Here is a 21169-nt window from a genome sequence, read left to right as displayed (position 1 = left end):
AATTGGACGGAATTGAGACAGAAGACCAAAGTTGCTAACGGAGAACAACGTTGGGGGTCCTAAAATGCAATTAAATTTTGTTGGGGACCAAAATCATGGAAAATGTAAAAGTGGGGGACCAAATGTGCAATTAAGCCAGAGAATAAAGTGTTGGTTGTTGAATAAAGGTGAAAAGGTGAAGAAGAAGAAGGGTAATCTATCGTTCTACACATGAGCTAGATGCTAATGATGCTGTTAGTATCAGCATGTGGGTTGAAAGCCACCTGAATTGTGTTTTCTTCTATGAAGATTTCTCAAACTTAGATCATTTCATTTTGGGTATTCAAACTGAGTAGCAATTGCAAAGAAACTAAAATCAAATGGATAGATGATATAAATAAAATTGTGTTGCTTAATATATCAATTGTTTGTGTAGCTCAACTGGTTAAGGGTGAGTTTTGCCACTTATAGGTCCTAGGTTCGAATCTCCCCCACCCTAGGGGTACTCGTTACACTATTTTGTTTCATCGAGGGTACAAACGTTGACAAAAATAGATGAAGGGTGTCATTTGCTCGAACCTGAAACATCAGGGGCACCAAATGCATTTAAGCCGAAATAAAATTATCCTCATTAGCATTAAAAACTCTAAAGTACTACTAATCAAAAGTTCTGGACTCATCCATTTCCAATGATCTGCAGAAACAGGATCCTTACACATGTCCAAACAGGATCACCTTAAACTCACTCCTCCCCATCTACCCTTCTATTTATTCTCTTTTTTCTCAGTTCCAACAAAAACACATGTTCACTTCATTTATTACAACAGTTGAAATCATAACATTCTGATTACAAACACAAACAACAACAACGATGTTTCACTCTCTAGTCTCACTAACAAGTCTTCCTCTTCCCCACTAACAAATTTTCACCAAAACGATGTTGGAGAAACTCGACGGTTCCCAAATATCGCCGAGCACGTCGTCGTCGAGAAGCCACGGCGAGGCGCCGGAAACCGCCACCATAAAACTGAGAGTCGATCTCGTATCAGCGGCGAAGCGAAACATCGAGCTCTTGAGAACCGTCAAAGAGTCTCCATGGCTTCACCACGCGCCCATTTTAGCTGAAGCAATACGCAGGTACCGTGATCTGTGGATGCCGTTGATCTCTGATCTGACGGAGGTGGAGTCTTCTTCAGCTCCATTGATGATTCTTCCTCCTTTTGATGTTGAATGGGTTTGGTTTTGTCACACTTTGAACCCTGTGAGTGAGTTTATCATCGTTTTCATTCACTGCTTGATTGGTTTCATTGAATCAAAAGTGATTTTGTTTTTCAATATGGTTAAGGTGAGTTACAGGGAATACTGTGAGAGAAGATTCTCGAAACTGATTGGAAGAGCTGCTATATTTGATGAAGAGAACAGAGAGTATGCTTTGATGCGGTGCAGGGAAATTTGGAGTAGTAAATACCCGTTTGAATCGTTTGAGAATGAAGCAGGTTCGGATTCGAATGATTCGGATACTGTTGCTGTTGAGAGTTTGAGTTTGAGTGATGAAGTTTGTAGGGAAGTTGAGAAGCAGAGATTGTTGTGTTCCATGTTTGTTGAACCTTTCAGGTCTGAATTGGTGTACTTAATAGCTTCCAGGCAGAGATACAAGGCTTTCTTGTTCGTGCTGCAAAGATTCTCTCATGAATCTTCTTCGCGTTTGGTTCCTGCTTCAGATATTTTGTTAATGTGGATTACCCACCAGGTGTTTGTTGCTTTGTTTTGTTCTGTTGTCAATTTCATTTTAGGAACCTTTTTCTGACTTTATTATTATGTGGCTCTCCTTTTTTGGATTGATTAGAGCTATCCAACAGTGTATGTGGAAGATTTGAAGGCACTAGCATTAGATGTTGATTTGCAGAAGGTTGTAACTCTGTCTGAAACCGCGAACGAAAAGGAGGTTGAAGAAAGTAAGAAATTATGGGACAGGGCATTTAATCAACCTTATGAGAAAGCTGGTGGAGAGGTGGATTTGAAATTGGGAGGTGTTATCTCAATCAATTCACCAGTTTACTGGGATGAATCAGATATGGATGTCAATACAAAATATAAGTCCATGCTTCCTAGATTTTTACTTGAGGTCAATTTCATACTCTTACACAAGCTCATATCTTGTAAAAATGTGTGTGTGGTGTGGTTTTGCAACGCTTGAGAACATATTTCAAACAATCTGTGCTTTAGAGTTTAGAAAACCATGGACATTTATGAGTATGACAGTACTGCAAAAGATTCAAGTGCGTATGTTTTTCAAAATGCAGGCTTGTGTGTTTGTGAGACTTAAGCCAAGAACAAAGGCATCACAGAAAGAAGTAAATCGTGATTTCCTACGACTCCGAATGGTAAGGTGTCATGGCGAGCTAAAGCTAGATAAAGCCTTCTCCGATTTTTCCTTTGACTCATGGAAAAAAGCTTGGCATCTTTACTGTGAGTTTGGGACTAAGGGAGTGATGCTTGAGCATCGTCGTCAGGGCAGTAGTTGTTTAAAAGAAAGTGGCCTGCAAGATACGGTTTCATTTCCCTGGAATGATTTACTGCGAGCGAATTCTCTGGCTTTGGAAAAGGAAGTTAGTCGACAGGTGAATGTTGTTACGTCCATAACACCGCCGGTTCAAGCACCGTACTTTCTGAAATGTGTGCCGGATCTAGTCACAGATGATTCTGGGGCAATGATATCTGATGTGATTCTGAAGATGAATAGCTATCGTCCGCAAGAAGGAAGATGGCTGTCTCGCACGGTTCTTGATCATGCAGGGAGAGTGTGTTTTGTCATTAGAATCAGGTAAACTTCCAACACTCTTCTACCTTGGTATTGAAAAATAATTGATAGAGTTAATGCTGTGATACCATTCTGTGCTGGATTCGGCTTCGCTGCAGTTAGGGAATCCCTACATTCACGTAGTCACGTGCCTGTCAGATCAAGATCGACTGATTCATATATTTCATAAAGATTTGACGGTAGATATAAATTTAAAATCTGATTGAACGACTCAGATTGCGTGACTGTTTGAATGTAGATATACCCTAACTGCAAGGAGTCTATTTCCTTCTATGCTTACTTACAGGAAAATGATTGACTTACAGGGTAGGAGGAGGATTTTGGAGAAGAGGAGGTGAAAAGCCTTCGGCTGTGAAATGGGAAGATAGGATTATAGAGATACGTGAAGGATCTTGGTCTTATGTTGCTGGTTCCATTGGTAGAGCCCCTGGTATGTTTTATGTATATGTTACATAAATTTAGTCATTGAACATGTGTTTATTTTAGCTTCCTATATAGCACACCTTGGAGGCATGTGGGCATATAATAAGTCAGTAGAAACTAGGAATTAGGAACCAAAATTAGTGTGAATATCTTATTTATTTCATATTAGTCCAGATTCAAAATTTGTCAGAAGGAATTATAACATGTCAAAGATAGATAGCCCGACTTAAATTGGTTGTATTCTATGACCTTAGATGTACTAATTTTTAAAGTATGGCTTTAGAACAGGAAAATTGAATGCTTGTTTGACAACAGAATCATAAATACTAGATGGCAATTCGGCTTCCAACCCTCTGGAGAAAATCTCAAATACTTGTTTTTGTTTCTGTCTAGTACAGAGAAGGTGGTGGCCACTGCAACACCGAAGGAAACTGCAGAACAATGGAAAGCGGCATGGTGCTTTTCAACCGGAGATGAACTGATTATAGAGTGGGAGTCGTCACTATCAGTGTCAGGTCTTAACTTTAGTCTGAGAAATCAACAATCTCCAGAGTCATCGGTAGAGTGGAGACTTCACTAAATCTTGAAATAAAGTATGGATTTTTTCTTCTTATGTTGGTCTAAATTGTAATCATCAATTGCAGGTAAAGTTATTCAATGGAAGGCAAATGCAGTATCAAGTCAAGAAAAAAGGGTCGAAGAGCAAAAATGAAGTAAACGAAGTCGAGTTCGAGGAGAATGATGAGACTAAACAAGATGAAGAGGAGGAGGGTTTTCTAACACTAGTACGTTTCACAGAAGATGATCCAGATGGAAAAGCAACCGCACTTCTAAATTGGAAGCTACTGGTTGTTGAAGTATTGCCGGAAGAAGATGCAGTGCTGATGCTTCTCCTTTGCATTTCAATTCTCAGAAGTGTGTCTGAGATGAAGAAACAAGACGTGGGAAGCTTGTTGGTGAGGAGAAGAATAAAGGAGGCGAGGCTCGGAACAAGGGATTGGGGTTCTGTGATGCTTCATCCATCTTCATGGTCTTCATCCATTGATTCAACTCATCTTCAACCTTGGTACTGGAGTGCTGGGCGAGTGATGGCTTTTGATGCAGTGGATCTGCTAAAGAAGCAACCAGCATTAAGTCAATCACCAGTGGAAAGTAGTGACAAGTTATACAAACATGGGATTATAAATTAAGTGTGCTTGTACACCCAATCCATAAATAGACTTTTGTACACTTTCTGTCTTTCAGTGTATGGCACACTCGTGCCGACAGATATTCAAACACAGTCTTTATTTTAGCTTGAGTTAAGGTGTTCACATTTTTGGCTGGAATTTGAAATTCTGGGCTCACAAAGGATGTTGGGAGCACAACATAAATTAAAAACAAAAATACAAATTGTTTTGATTGTCAATATTTTGTAGTTGTGTCAATGTAAAAAATTATTGAAATAAATAACAATTGAGTTTTTGTTTGGTTGCAAGAAAAATAACAATTGAGTTTGATTGAATTTAGTCATTTAGTCAATTTACTAATATTTATCTTTCTTTTGGTGACTCTGTTTACCGTGAGAATTTCTAGAACTTAACTTTTTTGTTAGAATGTTGTACTTGTTTTTGGTCAACGAATGTTGTACTTATAACTAGCATAGCGATGGGCTGATTGTGTTTCAATTGGGCTGGTCAAAATAACGAGAATCCAGGCCGGTTCAAAAAGATCTGTTCACTTCTTGACAAAAAAAATCTGTTCATTACAAAAAACATGTTCAATAGATATTATGAGGGTTGTGAACTTCCACTTCTAAATTTTGTATAAGTGAATTTTAGTATTTTCCAATGCAGATTCAACACATAATTTTATAAATGAAGGGGCTACCCCTAGCTGGGAGAGACACTTCTTTCCATTCATACTCTTACATCAACGATGTTTTCAGCGACCTTTTTATACACATTTCCTTTATCATCTCACTAATTTATCTTCTGATTACTTATCCATAACATAAACTTAAATTAACGTATCCTTGTACACACTTTGGATGCTTTCAAAGAAAAAAAACCTTGGAATGTAATTTTCTTTAAAGTTGACAAGAAAACAAATTTAATAAGACTTTTATATATTTAGAAATTTTTTTTTTTGTCAAGAACCACGCATACATTGAATCGTTTTTGCGATTGTGAAGCCAAAATATAGAAATATTTAAAATCTTATGATTATTTATTAGTTAGATGTCTCTTGTCAAGGTGTAACTGTAAAGTGAATGACTTCGTTCTCGCCATGTTAATTTGAACATGCCACCCACTAGCTCAAGAAAAAAGGGTTCATTGACTTAAATCAAATTATAATGAGGAACCACTTAATAGCTAGGTTACTGGTAGCCTTGAAGATTTCATGTCATATCTGCATCTGTTTTTTGTGAACTCTGGTAGTGGTAGGAAAAATTATTTTACAACCACTATGAAGGATTCATCGAAGAGTTAAGATTAGTAATTCTTTTGAAAATTCAAAATCAAATTGGATTCAGTTTTATACATATGCTTTAGCACACAAATCATAATTTCTCTTCCATTTCATCTCTATTTATTTTCTTTTTGTATTTTTTTTTTATTTTCCTATCACATCACATATCATAGGAGTGCACACTGGTTGGGTCAGATCGGGATTGATGTGTTACTATATCCAAACCGGTCATTCAAGGTTGGGTGCGACTGGATTGGATTTTTAATTTCTAGATAACAATGCTTATTGATTTACGGAAGTAGAATAAAACTTTTCTATTTCGCAAATACTTAATCAAAAGTTACATATCTAAATGTTATCTCTCGTTATGCACTTCACCATTTATAACTAAAAACCACATAAGTAATGTCTATTTCAAAGAAGTATAACAGAATTACAGAACCCTTCTCATCCATTTCACAAAAGTAGAATATAATTTTTCTATTTTGAAAAGAAAGCCCCAAAAACCCTAATGTTTGATATAGCAAGAGTAAGCGACAGGGGACGAGGCGTGTTCACAGTGGATGAGACGGTTGGTGCCCAATAAAACTGAGGAAGGGGACGAAGGAAGGCGACATAGTAGAAGACGCAAGAGAGGAAGAGTTGTGATAGAGAACCTCAAAACACAAGGCACAACCAAGCTTAGCATCAACGTGAGGGCTCAACCTCATGTTGAAGCCGCCAACAGAATGATGGCAAGGCAGCGAAATCAGGGGCGACCGAGGAAAGTAGGATTCTGAGTAAGAGGGCAAAAAATTAAGGCGGACAAAGTGTGGCATGTCACCAAGGTCATAGACTCATCTTTCATTTATCATTTCTTGGTTCATTTCGAGTTTGCTTGGATTTCAAACCATGAATTTAATACCGATCCGAACACCTCGATTTATCCTTCTTTAAATCCAATCTAATTTGATAATCCGAACAAACCCATCAATTCGGGTTTAGGTCAGGTTGGGTTGGTCGTGTTGCTCCGATTCGTGCTCCCCTAACTTATCATATCACTCATTTCTCACTTACTTCTACCTCTCACTCTTTTGGTGTGAGTATATTTAGTGTTAAGTGTTAACACATAATTTTCCTTTAGCATAGCCTGTAATTAATCCATCAGAAACTTGATTTCCCTTCTGATGTAAAAGAAAATAACCTATTGTGGTTTATTTAACATGAATGATGAAACACTCGAACATATATTAATAACTATGACACCAACGTTTGTCCCTGATCTCGACCAGATTTTGCACCCTGCAAAAGAAGATAATTTAATGTGTAGCTAAATATAAATATGCAAGAGAGAGCCTAAGCTAAAGCACCATAACAATCAACTCAATAACTCATTGCAATTGCTATGGCCTCAATTTTGAAGACATCCACTACCTTATACACTCTAATTCTTTCCTTCTTCTTCATCCTCTTCCTTTCTTCCTCTGTTGCAGCTTCCTCCTTCTCATATAGCTCATGCGACCTCACACCCTACCCTGCATTCTGCACAACCACTCTGCCTCCTAACTATTCATCATCCACACATGACCAAACCCATTTCTTCCTTCAACAATCCTTATCAATAACAAAAACAATTCATGAACTAGTCTCTTCCTATCTCACAAACCAATTCAACATTCCTGAATCCACATTACATGCCCTTGAAGATTGTCTCAATCTAGCAGAACAGAACACTAATTTCCTGTCCTCTGTTCTCCAAGCCATAAAAAACAGAACTTTGACTAACCATCAGGCTTATAGTGATCTGCAAACCTTGCTCAGTGCCGTTCTAACCAACCACCAAACATGCTTAGATGGTTTCCATGAAGTAACTCCCTATCCAAGAATCACCAGTGCCTTATCAAGCCCTCTTTCTGATGGGGTCAAACTCTATAGCATATCATTAGCCTTTTTCACCCGTTTTTGGGTTAACAATGCCACTGAAAATCCCACAACAGAGAACCCAATTGAAAAAATTATAACTAGAAAGCTGTTGCAGCAAAACATTGACAATGTGATGGTGAGACAGAGGGTGGTGGTGAACCCAGATGGGTCTGGAGATTTCATTACCATAAATGATGCAGTGGATGCTGCACCTAACAATGCCGGCGCAAACAATGGGTACTATGTAATTTATGTTGTTGCTGGGGTTTACAATGAGCACGTGTCTGTGGCTAGGAGCAAGGAGAATCTGATGATGGTTGGAGATGGCATCAACCGCACGGTGATCACCGGCAATCGCAGCGTGGTTGATGGGTGGACCACTTTTCAATCAGCAACTTTTGGTAAGCGAGTTATGTTTTGTGAGTTCAAAATTGGATCATGTCCTTTGTCTTGTGTTATCTGCTCCGGCATGCACATTAATTTCAGAAATTGGCCCAGCAAATCTAAACAGTTTAACCAAAAAAAGAAAACAAACAAACAAGCTTCCCTATCAGCCATCACCCCTTGACATCAAAACTTCATTCAATCTTACTAGTTTGTCCATAGATCAATCAACAACCTACTATGATACCGGATTAAGATCCTCTATTTGGTAATAATGTTTCATTTCAGGGGTTGTCTAAATGACTCATACTAGAAATTGGGTTATATAACCCAATGATGAAATGTTCCAATCATATTGTGACACATGTCTTTATAATTTCCAACTCATTTCATTATTATTTTTATTTTTATAGTTTTATATTAGTCACTTTATTAAGAGTTAAATATATTTTTAGTCTCTAAACTATAGTGAATGATTGTTGTTGGTCCCTAAAACAAATTATCACTGGAGTGCATCCATTACCTTGTTGAAATGTGAGATTTTCAAAGTTGTACTAATACGAGAAACTATAGTGTGTGTTTAACTCATAAAAAATTGCTGGCAATAACATATCAAATAGACGTAAAAATCAAGTTCACTTGATCGCAAAGAATTCCTGCCAAATTAATTCATGAACCAAGTTCAAAATCAAAGAAGAAGGCTGACTAATAGAGAAGAAAACAATAACGAAATCTGGGATTAAAAAATGAAAAAGAGAATTATGTAAAATGAGATTCAATCAGTTAATAAAGAGGGGAAGAAATTTTAAACCCATAAACTCTTTACAGAATTTTCCCCCAAATTGAAGAACGTTATGAGCAATAGAAAGCTAGAACAAAGGAAGAACACCACCAGGTCCCTGGAACCACGCAACCCACGATCACCGCACCAGAAATCACCATCGAACCAGCCGTCACACCACCTCACCAGAGTCAACACCACCACGTCGTGAGCCGCCTTCGAGCCACCGTACCAAGCCGTTGCTAACCCAGATCGCAACTTTAATGGGTTTGGGGATAGGGTTTTCAGATATGTGATTCAGGAGAGGAAGAAAGTCAGAGAGATAGAGAGTGGGAGGGGGAGAAACGAGCCTCTGCAATTTTATTTTTGATGATCCATAGAGAGATGAACTTAGGATGGAAGAAGGAAATCATAAAGGATCAACCCTCGTGCTTTGTGACTACGAGTATTTCCTCTTGCTTTGTTTGGATTTCTGCTATGTAGATTTGTTAGTGTATTATCAGATCTGTTATTGTGCTTGGAAATGGAAGAGTTGGAGTTGGATTTCCTTTATGTATTCGGCCAAGGAAAAAAAGGAATGAAGATTGTGTTTAATTTGATTTTAATTTTGAGTTTCTGGGTTTTAGTTGGGTTTTGGTTGAAGATGAAGATAATATGATTGGGGATGAATAGGGGTGGGAATAGGCTAGGCCTAGGTAGGCTTTGCTTAAATAGGCTTAGCCTGTTTAAAAATCTTAAGGCCTGAGCCTGGCCTATGGCCTATCAAAGGCTTTTTTTCGAGCCTGGCCTGGGCCTTCCGAAAGCCTGGCTTGGCCTGGTAGCCTGTTTAAAGACCCGTTTCACAACAAGAGTTTTACGTTTGTTAATAAATTTATCTGTAAAGAAGTTATCAAACTTATAAGCTAACGGGTTAAATTATACTAAAATAATATTTTCAACAATCAGACTTATAATATTATCAGCTAATAGGTCGTGATGAAACTAAACGAGATTATGTTGGTTTCTTAGAGTTGAAGAGTCAATTTAAAATCACACGCCATATTAAGATATTTAAATACGTCATATATTTATTTTTAAAAAGACTTATAACTTTGAATCGTTATATAAGTCAATTTGCTTAAATATACTAAAATCTCAATAAGTATATAATATCAAGATATTATTATAAATTTTTAATATATAGACATCATCAAGGGTAAAATATATTTATACTTATCATATTTACAATTTACCAAAAAATACTAATCATATTTACTTAAATAGGCTAGCCTGTAAGGCTTACAAGACTTGTTGAATGGCCTGAGCCTGGCCTTTTTAACTAAATAGGCTTTTCAAAAAGCCTAAGCCTTGGCTATTTACCAATTTGGTCTGGCCTGGCCTGGGCCTGTGGTAGGCTAGGCCATAGGCCCCTACGAACGGCCTGGCCTATTCCCACCCCTAGGGATGAAGATAACATCTGTAAAAACTTAAATGTTCCACATAATCAATCAAATGAGAATGAAAATCTCATATTTCAACAAGTTGAGGGATGCTCTGTTGTGATAATTTACTTAGGGACCAACAACAATCACTCACTATAGTTTAGGGACTAAAAACATATTTAACTCTTAATAAAGTGACTAAGATAAAACTATAAAAATAAAAATAATAATGAAATTAGTTGGAAATTATTAAGACATGTGTCACAATATGATTGGAACACTTCATCATTGGGTTATATAACCCAATTTCTAGCATGGATCATTTAGACAACCCTTCATTTCATATCTCATCAATGGGATTGTGCTATCTCAATTAAAAATTATAAACGTTATATACATATATTGTTTAATTGAGATGCATGGAGCTGGAAATGAAACATCACTTGTGTAGTTTTCAATCTCTATGTTACCTCCCTCCATTTAATATTAACCGTCTAGAAAGAGATAAAAAAAAAATGTAAGAAATAATTATTATTGCTAACTATTAAAAACATATTACTATTATTTTTTCCTCAATTCACATTCTCTTGGATTTTGAGTTTATGGATATAAATTTTACTCTCAAAATAGACGGTTAATATGAAATAGATAAACTACTTTTTAGAGTAGCGTGGTAATAGTTTTCCGAAGGAAAAAAAGAGTAGCGTGGTAATGATATTCTCTAGTTAATTAAATTATTGTAGTTCATATTAGACATCTCTTGTTTTAAAATAGATTATTTGATTTTAGCTTCTAGTTTAGAGCTTAAAAACTTATACAATTGTAGTTAGAATTATAGATAAGTCCCACATTAGTTAAAATTTAGGACTTAGATTAATGAGGATTGCTAAACCCATAACCTTAAGGTTATTGGATAAGGTGTAGTGTTAGATTATTATTCATGGATGAAGATTTTTGTATCCCATTTTATACCATTTTTCTTATCCCATCAATCAAATTGTTTCATGTAGACAAGAGTATATTGATTATAATCTTTTTTTTTTTTGAAAACGAAAATTTGATTAATCGAAGATAAACTTGAGACCATCCCTCTCAAGTAGGAGCAATAGACCCTCTAGAAAGAGGAGGGAGCTACAACAAACTCCACAAAGGTTGAACTCTACCACAACCTTCCTTAGCTAAGTGGTCCGCTAAATCATTAGCCTCTCTATAGATATGGACAACACCCAAGCACAAAACCTCTCTAAAAAGTGCATCAATCCTCTTTAACTCATGGAGAAGTTTTAGAGGTCTATTTGATTTACAACCCACCCAACCTACCGCTAAAGCTGAATCGCTTTCGGTGATGATAGAGCTCAAAGAGAATTATTTGCAGAAATTCAAGGCTGTAAGAATTGCTCTAACCTCAGCTTCATAAGCCCAAGCATAGTCAATATCTATGGAGAATAGACCGACAAATTCCTTTGAATGGTTTCGGATTATTCCTCAGATGCCACTAGGACCTGGGTTGCCCTTCGACGCCTCATCTATGTTGAATTTGAGTATCCCCTCTGGTGGAGGTGACCAAGCACAGACCCTCACCTTCTTTGGCCTTGGATTGATTCAAATATCTCCAAAGTGCTGCTCTAAATCATGAGCAGTTAAGGGGCATTGTCTCCACCACCCCTTCACCCACCCTGTGATTCTGTATTGATTATAATCTTACATGATTGATTTTAAATGATATGTTTCAATTTGATTGATGTGCTAGAGAATTAAAATCAAATGAAATGAGGATACATGATTTCAATCCTAATCTCAATTATGTTAAAATTCTACTCTTTTCACTTTCTTTCTTCCAATTTTGTGTCTTTTACTCCATCCGACCAATATAATTGTGCTATGTTAATTAAAAACATATACAAGTATGACAACTAAAAACTTATATGAGTATTTTTAAATGAAATGAAACAATTTTATAGGATTTGGGTCCCTCCCTATACTCTAATTTCAGCTCGCTTATAAACTTTTGGTCAGCTTATTAGAATGACATGTCAAACATAGCCAATATTATAACTACCAACTATAAGGTTATTAAGCTAATTTCATAAGTTGATTAACTCATGAATAAATAACCAATGTAAATTGTTAAAAACATTTACTTAAAATGTTCACCCAAACACACCCTTAGACTAATTGATTACTACTTTTGCTATGCAGCCGTGGTCGGAAAAGGCTTCGTCGCAGTGAACATAACATTCCGCAACACCGCCGGTTCCATCAAGCACCAAGCCGTCGCCATGAGAAACGGCGCCGACATGTCCACCTTCTACAGTTGCAGCTTCGAAGGCCACCAAGACACACTCTACGCCCACTCCTTCCGCCAATTCTACAAAAGCTGCGACATCTACGGCACCGTCGACTTCATCTTCGGCAACGCCGCCGCAGTTTTCCAAAACTGCAACCTGCACCCGCGCCTCCCCATGCAGAACCAGTTCAACGCGATCACAGCGCAGGGACGCATAGACCCGAACCAGAACACCGGCTTCTCCATTCAGAACTGTCAAATTGTGGCGGCGAGCGAGTTAGGTGGCGGTGTGAAGACGTTTCTGGGTCGGCCTTGGAAGGAGTATTCGAGGACGGTGTTCATGGAGAGTTTCATAGATGGTGTGGTGGATGCGAAGGGGTGGATTGAATGGTCAGGGGATTTTGCGTTGAGAACTCTGTATTATGCAGAGTATGCGAATTGGGGACCAGGGGCGAAGACTAGTGAGAGGGTTACTTGGGAAGGGTTTCATCTCATTGGTGAGAAGGATGCTGGTGAGTTTACTGTGGATAGGTTTATACAAGGTGAGGCTTGGTTGAAGATGACAGGAGTGCCTTTCAAAGGTGGCTTATAGTGAATTCTTGGAGTGGATGGTGAAATTGGTTCCTGAAAGCGTTGGATGCCGACGAGTTTGTTTGTCTTTAGAAGAATGAAATAATCTCGCAATTAGACATGTGAGGTATTTTGAAAGTTTAGAAAGATGAATTTGTCAGCATCCAACACTTTCGGGGACTGATTTGATGATTCACTTGAATTCTTTTAGTGTTGAGAAATGATATGGTAGCACATCCAACAAATGCTGCTAAGAGGCGAAAAGAAGAGAAGAGACACTAATAGTTATGAATGTGGTATATGAAAAAAAAGGTAGATGTTTATGTATTTGTATGTTTATTGTTTGGTGTTGGCTCATGCACTTCAAATTGATTTGATTCCCTTTCTATTTTTTCATAACTCTATATTGAGTGTGTGTTTGGAAAATCTGCATGGATCTTAAGTGTGATTCATATCTAGTAAAAGTAACAAATAATTGCTTTTGAAAAGATGGATCCGCATCTAACTGTGCTAGAATTGAAACCAAACATCCACCAATTTATTTATTTTGAGTATTCATGTGAACTTAGTGGTGTTTTCTTTCAATGCTATTTCAAGTATACAACCCCTTTCATAGTTTATGAGTTAAAATGAGTTATCTATGTTTTTTATCTATCTAAATATGTTGTCTGGTTTTTGTCCTTCGTTGATTTTCTTTTTTAATTTACATTTTTTATATGGGATTGATTTTCAGAGCTTTAAAAATGACACATTGTTAAACAAGTCCAAATGTTCCCTATACACATTGTGGCTCATCCATTTCCCCTTTATTTAGAAAAAAGAGCTCATTTGATCTATTAGCTATATTTAACCACCTATGTTTTGGGAAAAAGTTAAAATAAACTTTCATTCTTAACTTATTTTACCAGTTGTTACCGAATATAACATCAGGAAATTATATTTGAAAATGACAACTAAGAACATAATGTTTTAGAAACAAAGCAGAGAGGCTTGACTTGCTATATATGCAGTGTGGCTTCCGTGTTTCACCTGTTTTAGAGAAAATAGCTACCTGGCCTCATGCCTAATCAATATCATAATTAACAGAACCAACTGTTAACCAATGTAAAATAGCATGGCTCTTTGTATATAAATAATCAAGCCTCAAAGATGCTTTCTTCAGACAACTTTCACATATTATCAAGCGGATTCCTTATCAAGCATTATGAATTCTCCATAAGTCTTTGCATTCTTCTTAATTCTATAACTGCTTTTACCGTGGTTGCCTATTTCCCTTTTCTTCTTTGTGCTTGGCTACTGAGTGTGCAGATCACCTGCAGGAACCAATATACAAGTAAGAACATTGAAAAGTTATGGTTATTATGAATATTTCATTCAATTTAATTTGTTGTTTAACAAAACTTCAACTTATTATTTATTGATTTACAACAGGGCCTATTAAACTCAAAGGCTAAAATGGCTGGAGAATCTGCAGAGAAGGGGAAAAGAGTCGCCATAATTGGGGTGTCAACCTTGTTATTGGTGGCCATGGTTGTGGCTGTCACAGTTGGTGTGAATAACCGTGAAGCGAACAATGATATAGAAGACAACATCAAGAACCACAACCACGTTGCAACCACGGTAAAAGCAGTCCAAACCCTTTGCCATCCCACTGATTACCAGAAGGAATGTGAGGAAAGTCTGATAGCAGAGGCTGGCAACACCACAGACCCAAAAGAGCTTATTAAACTTGCCTTCAACATTACAATTAAGAAAATCAGTGACAAACTTGAGGAAACAAATCTGTTGCATGAGGTTGAGAAGGAGCCTAGAGCTAAGATGGCACTTGACACATGCAAACAACTCATGGATCTTTCTATTGGGGAGTTAACAAGGTCATTTGATGGAATAGGCGAGTTTCATCTCACGAATCTTGACAAAATCCTTACGAATGTAAGGGTTTGGCTGAGCGGTGCAGTCACATACCAAGACACATGCTTAGATGGGTTTGAGAACACCACTAGTGAAGCAAGTACCAAGATGAAGGAGCTGTTAACATCAAGCATGCACATGAGTAGCAATGCTCTTGCTATTGTCTCTCAGCTTGCTGATGCTGTATCAGATTGGAATGTCACAAAGCTAGCTGGACGTCGCCTCCTCCATCAGGATTCTGAGACTCCATCATGGGTTAATCTTGATCATCGTAGACTTCTTCATTCGAAGAAGAATGCATTCAAGCACAAGCCTGATGTGACTGTAGCCTTAGATGGAAGTGGAGATTTCAAGAGCATCAATGAAGCATTGGAAAAGGTTCCTGAACATAACAAAAAACCATTTGTGATTTACATCAAGGAAGGTGTTTACCATGAGTATGTTAATGTTACCAAGCATATGACCCATGTTGTGTTTATTGGTGATGGTGGAAAAAAGACAAGAATCACTGGGAACAAGAACTTCATAGATGGGGTTAACACCTACAGAACTGCCACTGTTGCTATTCAAGGAGATCATTTTGCTGCCATCAATATGGGATTTGAGAACTCTGCTGGCCCCCAAAAGCATCAAGCAGTGGCCTTAAGGGTTCAAGCTGACAAGACCATCTTCTTCAATTGCTCAATGGATGGTTATCAAGACACACTTTATGCACACACCATGCGTCAATTCTACCGGGATTGCACTATTTCAGGTACCATCGACTTTGTCTTTGGTAATGCTTTAGCTGTTTTCCAAAACTGCACTTTCGTGGTCCGAAAGCCTTTGGCAAACCAGCAATGCATTGTGACTGCACAAGGTAGGAAAGAGAGACAGGAACCAACAGGAATAGTAATCCAAGGAGGCTCCATTGTGTCTGACCCTGAGTTCTACCCAGTGAGGTTTGACAACAAGGCCTACCTTGCTCGTCCATGGAAGAATTACTCTAGAACTATCATCATGGACGCTTATATTGATGATTTGATTCAACCTGATGGCTACCTTCCATGGCAAGGAATAAATGGCCCATCTGGCATTGACACTTGCTTTTATTCTGAGTACCACAACGTTGGTCCAGGTTCAGATAAATCAAAGCGTGCACATTGGGCTGGAATCTGGAATCTCAACTCAAAAGCTGCACATTGGTTCTCTCCATCCAAGTTCTTTCATGGAGAGGACTGGATTGAGAAAACTGGAATTCCTTATTATTCTGGCATTCCAAAACATTACAGGCACAAGAAGACGCTGCGTAATTGGTGATGGTGGCCTTGAGTGTTCGACAGAGACTAAGAATTATTTAATTGTTCCTCTTTTCAATTCTTTATTTCATTGATTTGCTTTGAAGAGAGTATTCACACTGTTTGCATTCTTGAAGAGATGTAAAGACTCACAATTGATGTAAATTAAATGCTTGTTTTAGTGAGTTTGTTTTTGTACTGGTTAGTGGAGCTCTAATTTGTCTTACAATATATCTACATTTTTTTCAATTTTTTCATTTAATAATATCAGTGTTTTAAAACTCGATTCGGTCAGATTACATACTAATTCAATAGGTTTTTGAAGCATAAAAAAAGTTTTAACTTCAAGATGATGATATATTTATGTACTCTTTGTTTGATGAATAGTACGCTAACTAATATTTAACTCATTCAATGTGTGAAATACAATTTAATTCATTTGCTAACTAATATTTAACTCATTCAATGTGTGAAATACATTTTAATTCATTTTGTCGTCCTTACTATTTTCTTTTCTTGCTACATATTTGGCTATTTAATTTGCTTGTAAAAGCAACAAATCATAATACTACTTTTTTTTTACAAGAGGAATATTTCAAAACAAACTAATTAACTAGCTAAGAATATCAAAACAAAGGTATTATATGACCGCTGCAGGCGGTAACCGACACACACACTCAGGGGAGCACTTTAAACTAAATAACTTATTCTTCATGTAACAAAAAACTAAATAACTTATTCTTCCTCTAGTAACAAAAAAAACTAAATAACTTTACATTTTACTATAAATGTTTACCTAAGATGATTTTACAATTAATCTTTATATTATATAAGAGATATAGGTAAGTAAATTGCATCTAGATCTTTTGCAGTAGATAAGCCTCTCAAGTCTCAATCTCTCTTTTGTAATAGTTTTGACCATTGGATGAACCCAACGGTTCACATTAACCAACCAAAATTCGCCTCAGTCATTATATATTGAACAGAAGCAAAAGCTTCAGTGACTATAGGACGATAATAAAAAGTCATAGCAAACCCCGTGACTATGTCCTATTTAAAAATGTCAAATTTAATATTTAAAATAACTCTCTTCCTTCCTTCTCTATCAAGCCTGCTCCTACTTTCAAAATGGTAGTTGGACCCTCTTCGTTGTTGCCCAAACAAATTCACCCCCCACATGTGGGTCTTTAAAAGTCACCCCACTGGGAAAGAGAATTGGAGTTCTCTTCTGAGTGAATTAGAATGATAGGAAGGAACCTTAATTCTCGATATGAAAACTAATTTGCCATTTTAATTTGGTTGTCCCTAAAAAGGAACACTGTCAATGAACATGGTTGTTGGTAGGCAATTGTGTGAAATGATAGTTGGAGTAAACGAAGTAGACGATGGTGATGGTCGGCGTCAGACGGATGACCGGTCGTTGAACATTGAAGTGGTGAAGGGGTGAAGGTGCATGCGGGTCAGTTAGTCGAGGCCATACCCATCCCTATTTGCCAATGTTGATGCTTTCGTTTGAGCGCTAGGTTTGTACCTTAGCTGATGTTGTGCACCAGCACTCCTTGAAGTGCTTCAGGTGAAAACTTCTTTATATTTCTAGACATGCCTTTTTAGATGGGATTAATTTGCACATCTATTATATTACAGAATTCTGAAGCGCGGGCTCTAGCGATGTCATATCATCTCTTTACTTTTATATAAATCTTCCATGTCAACTTTTAATCCTAGGTGGCAATTTAAACCATGTCCTTGCATCTTCTCAAACAATTTCGTTTTCACACTTTTGTAACAACACACAACACTAAACTATCATTACTCACAATATTGTATTAGTAACATATCAATTAATAACATTAAAAAAATGTATCAATTAACAATTTTAAAAACGAATCATTTAATACTACAATGTGAAAGATTAATTATTAAATTTAATAATTGGATAATATTTTCCTTCTTCAACCTAAATTTCAAAACTCTTGAAACCCACCCGGTGGCTGAGTTGTAGATGAGTAGTTAGTGGTAAAAATGGCAGCAGCAACGATGATCCTCGAATGCGATCGGACCATATCGGCTATAACACTGACAAATAGGTCTCGCGATACAAGAATCCTAGCTTGTCTCATTTTTAAGTAAAACCATTTAGATTTTAAGAACCATATATTCGGCAACCTGTTTGCACTGGCCAATCCAATAATAACATTTGCATCAGTGTCAAGTGATAGTGCGCTCTGCGCATCGCACGGGTATAAGTCTAGTTTTTACAGATTTTGGACATATCATCCCAACAAAAGCGAATCATTAACTTACCGTTCACACGATATAAACTCTAACCGTCATGACATTTAATCAACATACACATTTTTTAGTGGCTTTAAACTGCGAATAACATCCATTCCCACAATAATATCTACCTAGCCCTCCTCAAAGTTAAAAAATTCTAAAATGCATTTTGAGTTTTGACAAATACGTTCACAAAACTAACTAAATAGATAAAAATACAGTCTTGAATTTGGTTTACTCTTAGTATTTTTTAACTTTACACATGATTAATATTAGTATTATTAGTACTATTATTATTAATTAGTTTTAAATCACTGAAAATCACATGTGTGGATTGAATATGGATACTCATCTTGACTAAATTGATCATCATCCTTGACATATCAGCATCACATGCTATATCAGTATATCATATTAGGTGTTTGTTGTGGTGCCCGCATTTTTCAACATGGGTAGGTACAGGAATTTGACTGACCACTAGTATTTAAGCACATGATCTGAACTTACATAGTGTTTTAATATATCCTTATACTTTCATTAATTGTGAAATAGCCCCAATTTTATTTTACTATTTAATACATGACCCTAGTAAAATTGAGGTTGCCTCAGTTAAAATCATTTTCACCATTTGCTTCTGGAATCAACTCGCGAGCACGGAGAAGATGAACATGGCTGTGAACCATTAGCGAGCTAACTCGATCCTCTACTTCTGTTCTCTTCTTCATCTTATTTCCTCCTCATTCGTTCGCTGAGTTAAGGTAAGATTACTTTTGTTTTCTTTGTTAGACAGTTTGAGTGTTGTCAGTTAGTATATGTAAGATGTCTTGTTCGTCTCCGTTTGAAAATTTTGGATCTAGCTCCCCTAAATTAACGATTAATTTGTTTAGTAGTAGCTTCCATATTATGTTGGTGTTGATTGTCATTTTTAGAGACATTTGAACCCTAATTTTACTGTTATCCGAAACCCTAATTTGTCGGTTGGGGAACATTTGGGATTTATTGGAACCCTAATTTTTTTAGATGACAAATTAAAAATGGTAGGGTTGAATTGGATCGTTATTGGTAAAGCATAAGTCACGATTTGTCCAATGCGTATAAATTGAGGCTGATTTTACTGTTATCCGAAACCCCAATTTGTCAATTGGGGAACATTTGGGATTTAATGGAACCCTAATTTGTTGAGATGAAAAATTAGAGACGGTAGGGTTGAATTGGATCGTTATTGGTAAAGCATAAGTCATGATTTGTCGAATGCGTACAAATTGGGGCTGATTGTACCCAGATTTGCGAAATTGGGAAATTAGGGTTTATAATTTATCGAATTGGGTGTTTTGGATTTTTAAATTCTAAAATTTTAATCTGAAAAGGCATATTATTGGCATGCTATAACTTATGTGTGGTATCCTATTTTTAGTAGGTGTTACATGAAGATCATGACATCCCAATCACATAGCTCCCCAGGATCTTGTAGTCATGTTGATTATGAAAGGTTATGCAAATGTGGTCTGTTAGCTTCGTTTAGGACATCCTGGACAGATTTTAACTATGGACGTCGTTTCTATAATTGTCCTGCAATGGTAATCATCGTTTCTGGTTGCTAACACGAATTCTTGATTCAAGTTGTTTGAATCACATATTTTTTCTTTTCTTTCTTCATTTTTACAGAAGTGTGACTATTTTGTCTGGGTTGATCCTCCTCGACGCATCCAACAACGAACTAGTAGACAACCAAGGAATCAAGCGAGTACATGTTTTGTTAATCCAGTAGCTGAAGAAGAAGAGAATAGTGGCCATGAGAATGAAGATGCCAAAATTAAAAAACTGGTGGATGGAATGAAGTCCAGGGACCAAATGTTGTTGACCGTAGTTTTTGGAATTCTTGTGGTGGTCCTAATTACGTTATTGCTTGTTATTTTGAAGTTGTAATTGTTGTGTTTATTGTCTTCGAATTCTTGTATTAGACTAAGTGTGGATTATGCTAAATTTTAGCATTTTGGTGCTTAAGTACATTTTGGTGGTTATAAGTTAAGTACATTTTTGTGGTTATAAGTACATTGCTAAAGTAATATGTTTATCATTGTTAGCCCTAGATGTAAATGAAACTTCATGGAAAGGTCATTCATCTTCAGCAATGAATGAAAACATGGTACAATTTTTCACTAGCTTCATGGAAAAAGATTTATCTTATCTCCACAGTTAATCTTGAATCTTAAACAGAAAACCTGGATGCAGTGAAATGAAGTGGAATGAAAACTAAACCGAAAAAAAAGAACTTGGGCCAGGCCCATTTCCTATGTCTATGAGTGAGCGAGTCTACCCAAAAACTTCAAAAAAATCCTAACCTTTGCTCTGTTTTTATAGGACAATAGCATGTGGTGAGTTGTATCTGTATGACCCCATACATATCAATAAGGATAAGCATTTCACAAGTAAAGAACTTAAAGATGTAAAATCAGCCATTAAAACATTTTCCAATCTTAACAAAATGCAAATCAAACCGAAATTTGTCATAAAGGCCCAAAAAGATTGTCAGCAATGCCCAAAAATTACAAACCATGGCATAAGTAGCCATAAAATTGTCATAGTCATAATGATAACAACAGGAATAAACTTAATTTGGTTGAGAAGGTGATCCAGGAAAAATTCTCTTCCTCTTCCTTGTACTGAGACATGAAGAAGGACTAC

The 21169-nt window shown here is 36.8% G+C and overlaps 4 protein-coding genes across 9 annotated transcripts; all 4 read left to right on the top strand.

Annotated features, from left to right (window-relative positions):
• Nucleotides 1-726: 726 nt before the first annotated feature.
• Nucleotides 727-4631, top strand: LOC130718231 (uncharacterized). Of its 4 annotated transcripts, none has more exons than XM_057568762.1 (7): nucleotides 727-1240; nucleotides 1325-1729; nucleotides 1826-2104; nucleotides 2283-2803; nucleotides 3106-3230; nucleotides 3617-3738; nucleotides 3868-4004. In XM_057568762.1, exons 1-6 carry the CDS (start codon nucleotides 917-919, stop codon nucleotides 3703-3705), a joined length of 1743 nt encoding a protein of 580 aa, XP_057424745.1. In that variant the 5' UTR covers nucleotides 727-916; the 3' UTR covers nucleotides 3706-3738; nucleotides 3868-4004. The 4 variants fall into 4 exon arrangements, 3 of the variants coding, with proteins under 3 accessions (XP_057424745.1, XP_057424744.1, XP_057424743.1); XM_057568761.1 differs by having other exon boundaries at nucleotides 728-1240; nucleotides 3622-3738; nucleotides 3868-4080; XR_009012540.1 differs by having other exon boundaries at nucleotides 730-1240; nucleotides 3617-3782; nucleotides 3868-4007.
• Nucleotides 4632-7012: 2381 nt separating this feature from the next.
• LOC130720274 (probable pectinesterase/pectinesterase inhibitor 41) lies at nucleotides 7013-13507 on the top strand. Its single transcript, XM_057570899.1, has 2 exons — nucleotides 7013-7977; nucleotides 12362-13507. The coding sequence occupies exons 1-2, from the start codon at nucleotides 7059-7061 to the stop codon at nucleotides 13039-13041; spliced, it is 1599 nt and encodes a 532-aa protein (XP_057426882.1). The 5' UTR covers nucleotides 7013-7058; the 3' UTR covers nucleotides 13042-13507.
• A 135-nt stretch (nucleotides 13508-13642) lies between these two features.
• Nucleotides 13643-16474, top strand: LOC130720272 (probable pectinesterase/pectinesterase inhibitor 21). Its single transcript, XM_057570898.1, has 2 exons — nucleotides 13643-14352; nucleotides 14451-16474. Exon 2 carries the CDS (start codon nucleotides 14475-14477, stop codon nucleotides 16227-16229), a length of 1755 nt encoding a protein of 584 aa, XP_057426881.1. The 5' UTR covers nucleotides 13643-14352; nucleotides 14451-14474; the 3' UTR covers nucleotides 16230-16474.
• Nucleotides 16475-18819: 2345 nt separating this feature from the next.
• On the top strand, nucleotides 18820-20536 carry LOC130718549 (uncharacterized). Of its 3 annotated transcripts, none has more exons than XR_009012711.1 (3): nucleotides 18820-19242; nucleotides 19902-20061; nucleotides 20150-20536. XR_009012711.1 is itself a non-coding variant. In XM_057569153.1 (2 exons), exons 1-2 carry the CDS (start codon nucleotides 19909-19911, stop codon nucleotides 20408-20410), a joined length of 414 nt encoding a protein of 137 aa, XP_057425136.1. In that variant the 5' UTR covers nucleotides 19320-19908; the 3' UTR covers nucleotides 20411-20536. The 3 variants fall into 3 exon arrangements, 1 of the variants encoding a protein (XP_057425136.1); XR_009012710.1 differs by having other exon boundaries at nucleotides 18821-19242; nucleotides 19899-20061; XM_057569153.1 differs by lacking the exon at nucleotides 18820-19242 and having other exon boundaries at nucleotides 19320-20061.
• Nucleotides 20537-21169: the final 633 nt, after the last annotated feature.

Source organism: Lotus japonicus, chromosome 5, assembly GCF_012489685.1.
Source record: "Lotus japonicus ecotype B-129 chromosome 5, LjGifu_v1.2".
Taxonomy (NCBI): domain Eukaryota; kingdom Viridiplantae; phylum Streptophyta; class Magnoliopsida; order Fabales; family Fabaceae; genus Lotus; species Lotus japonicus.
This window is presented reverse-complemented; position numbering and strand designations above follow the sequence as displayed.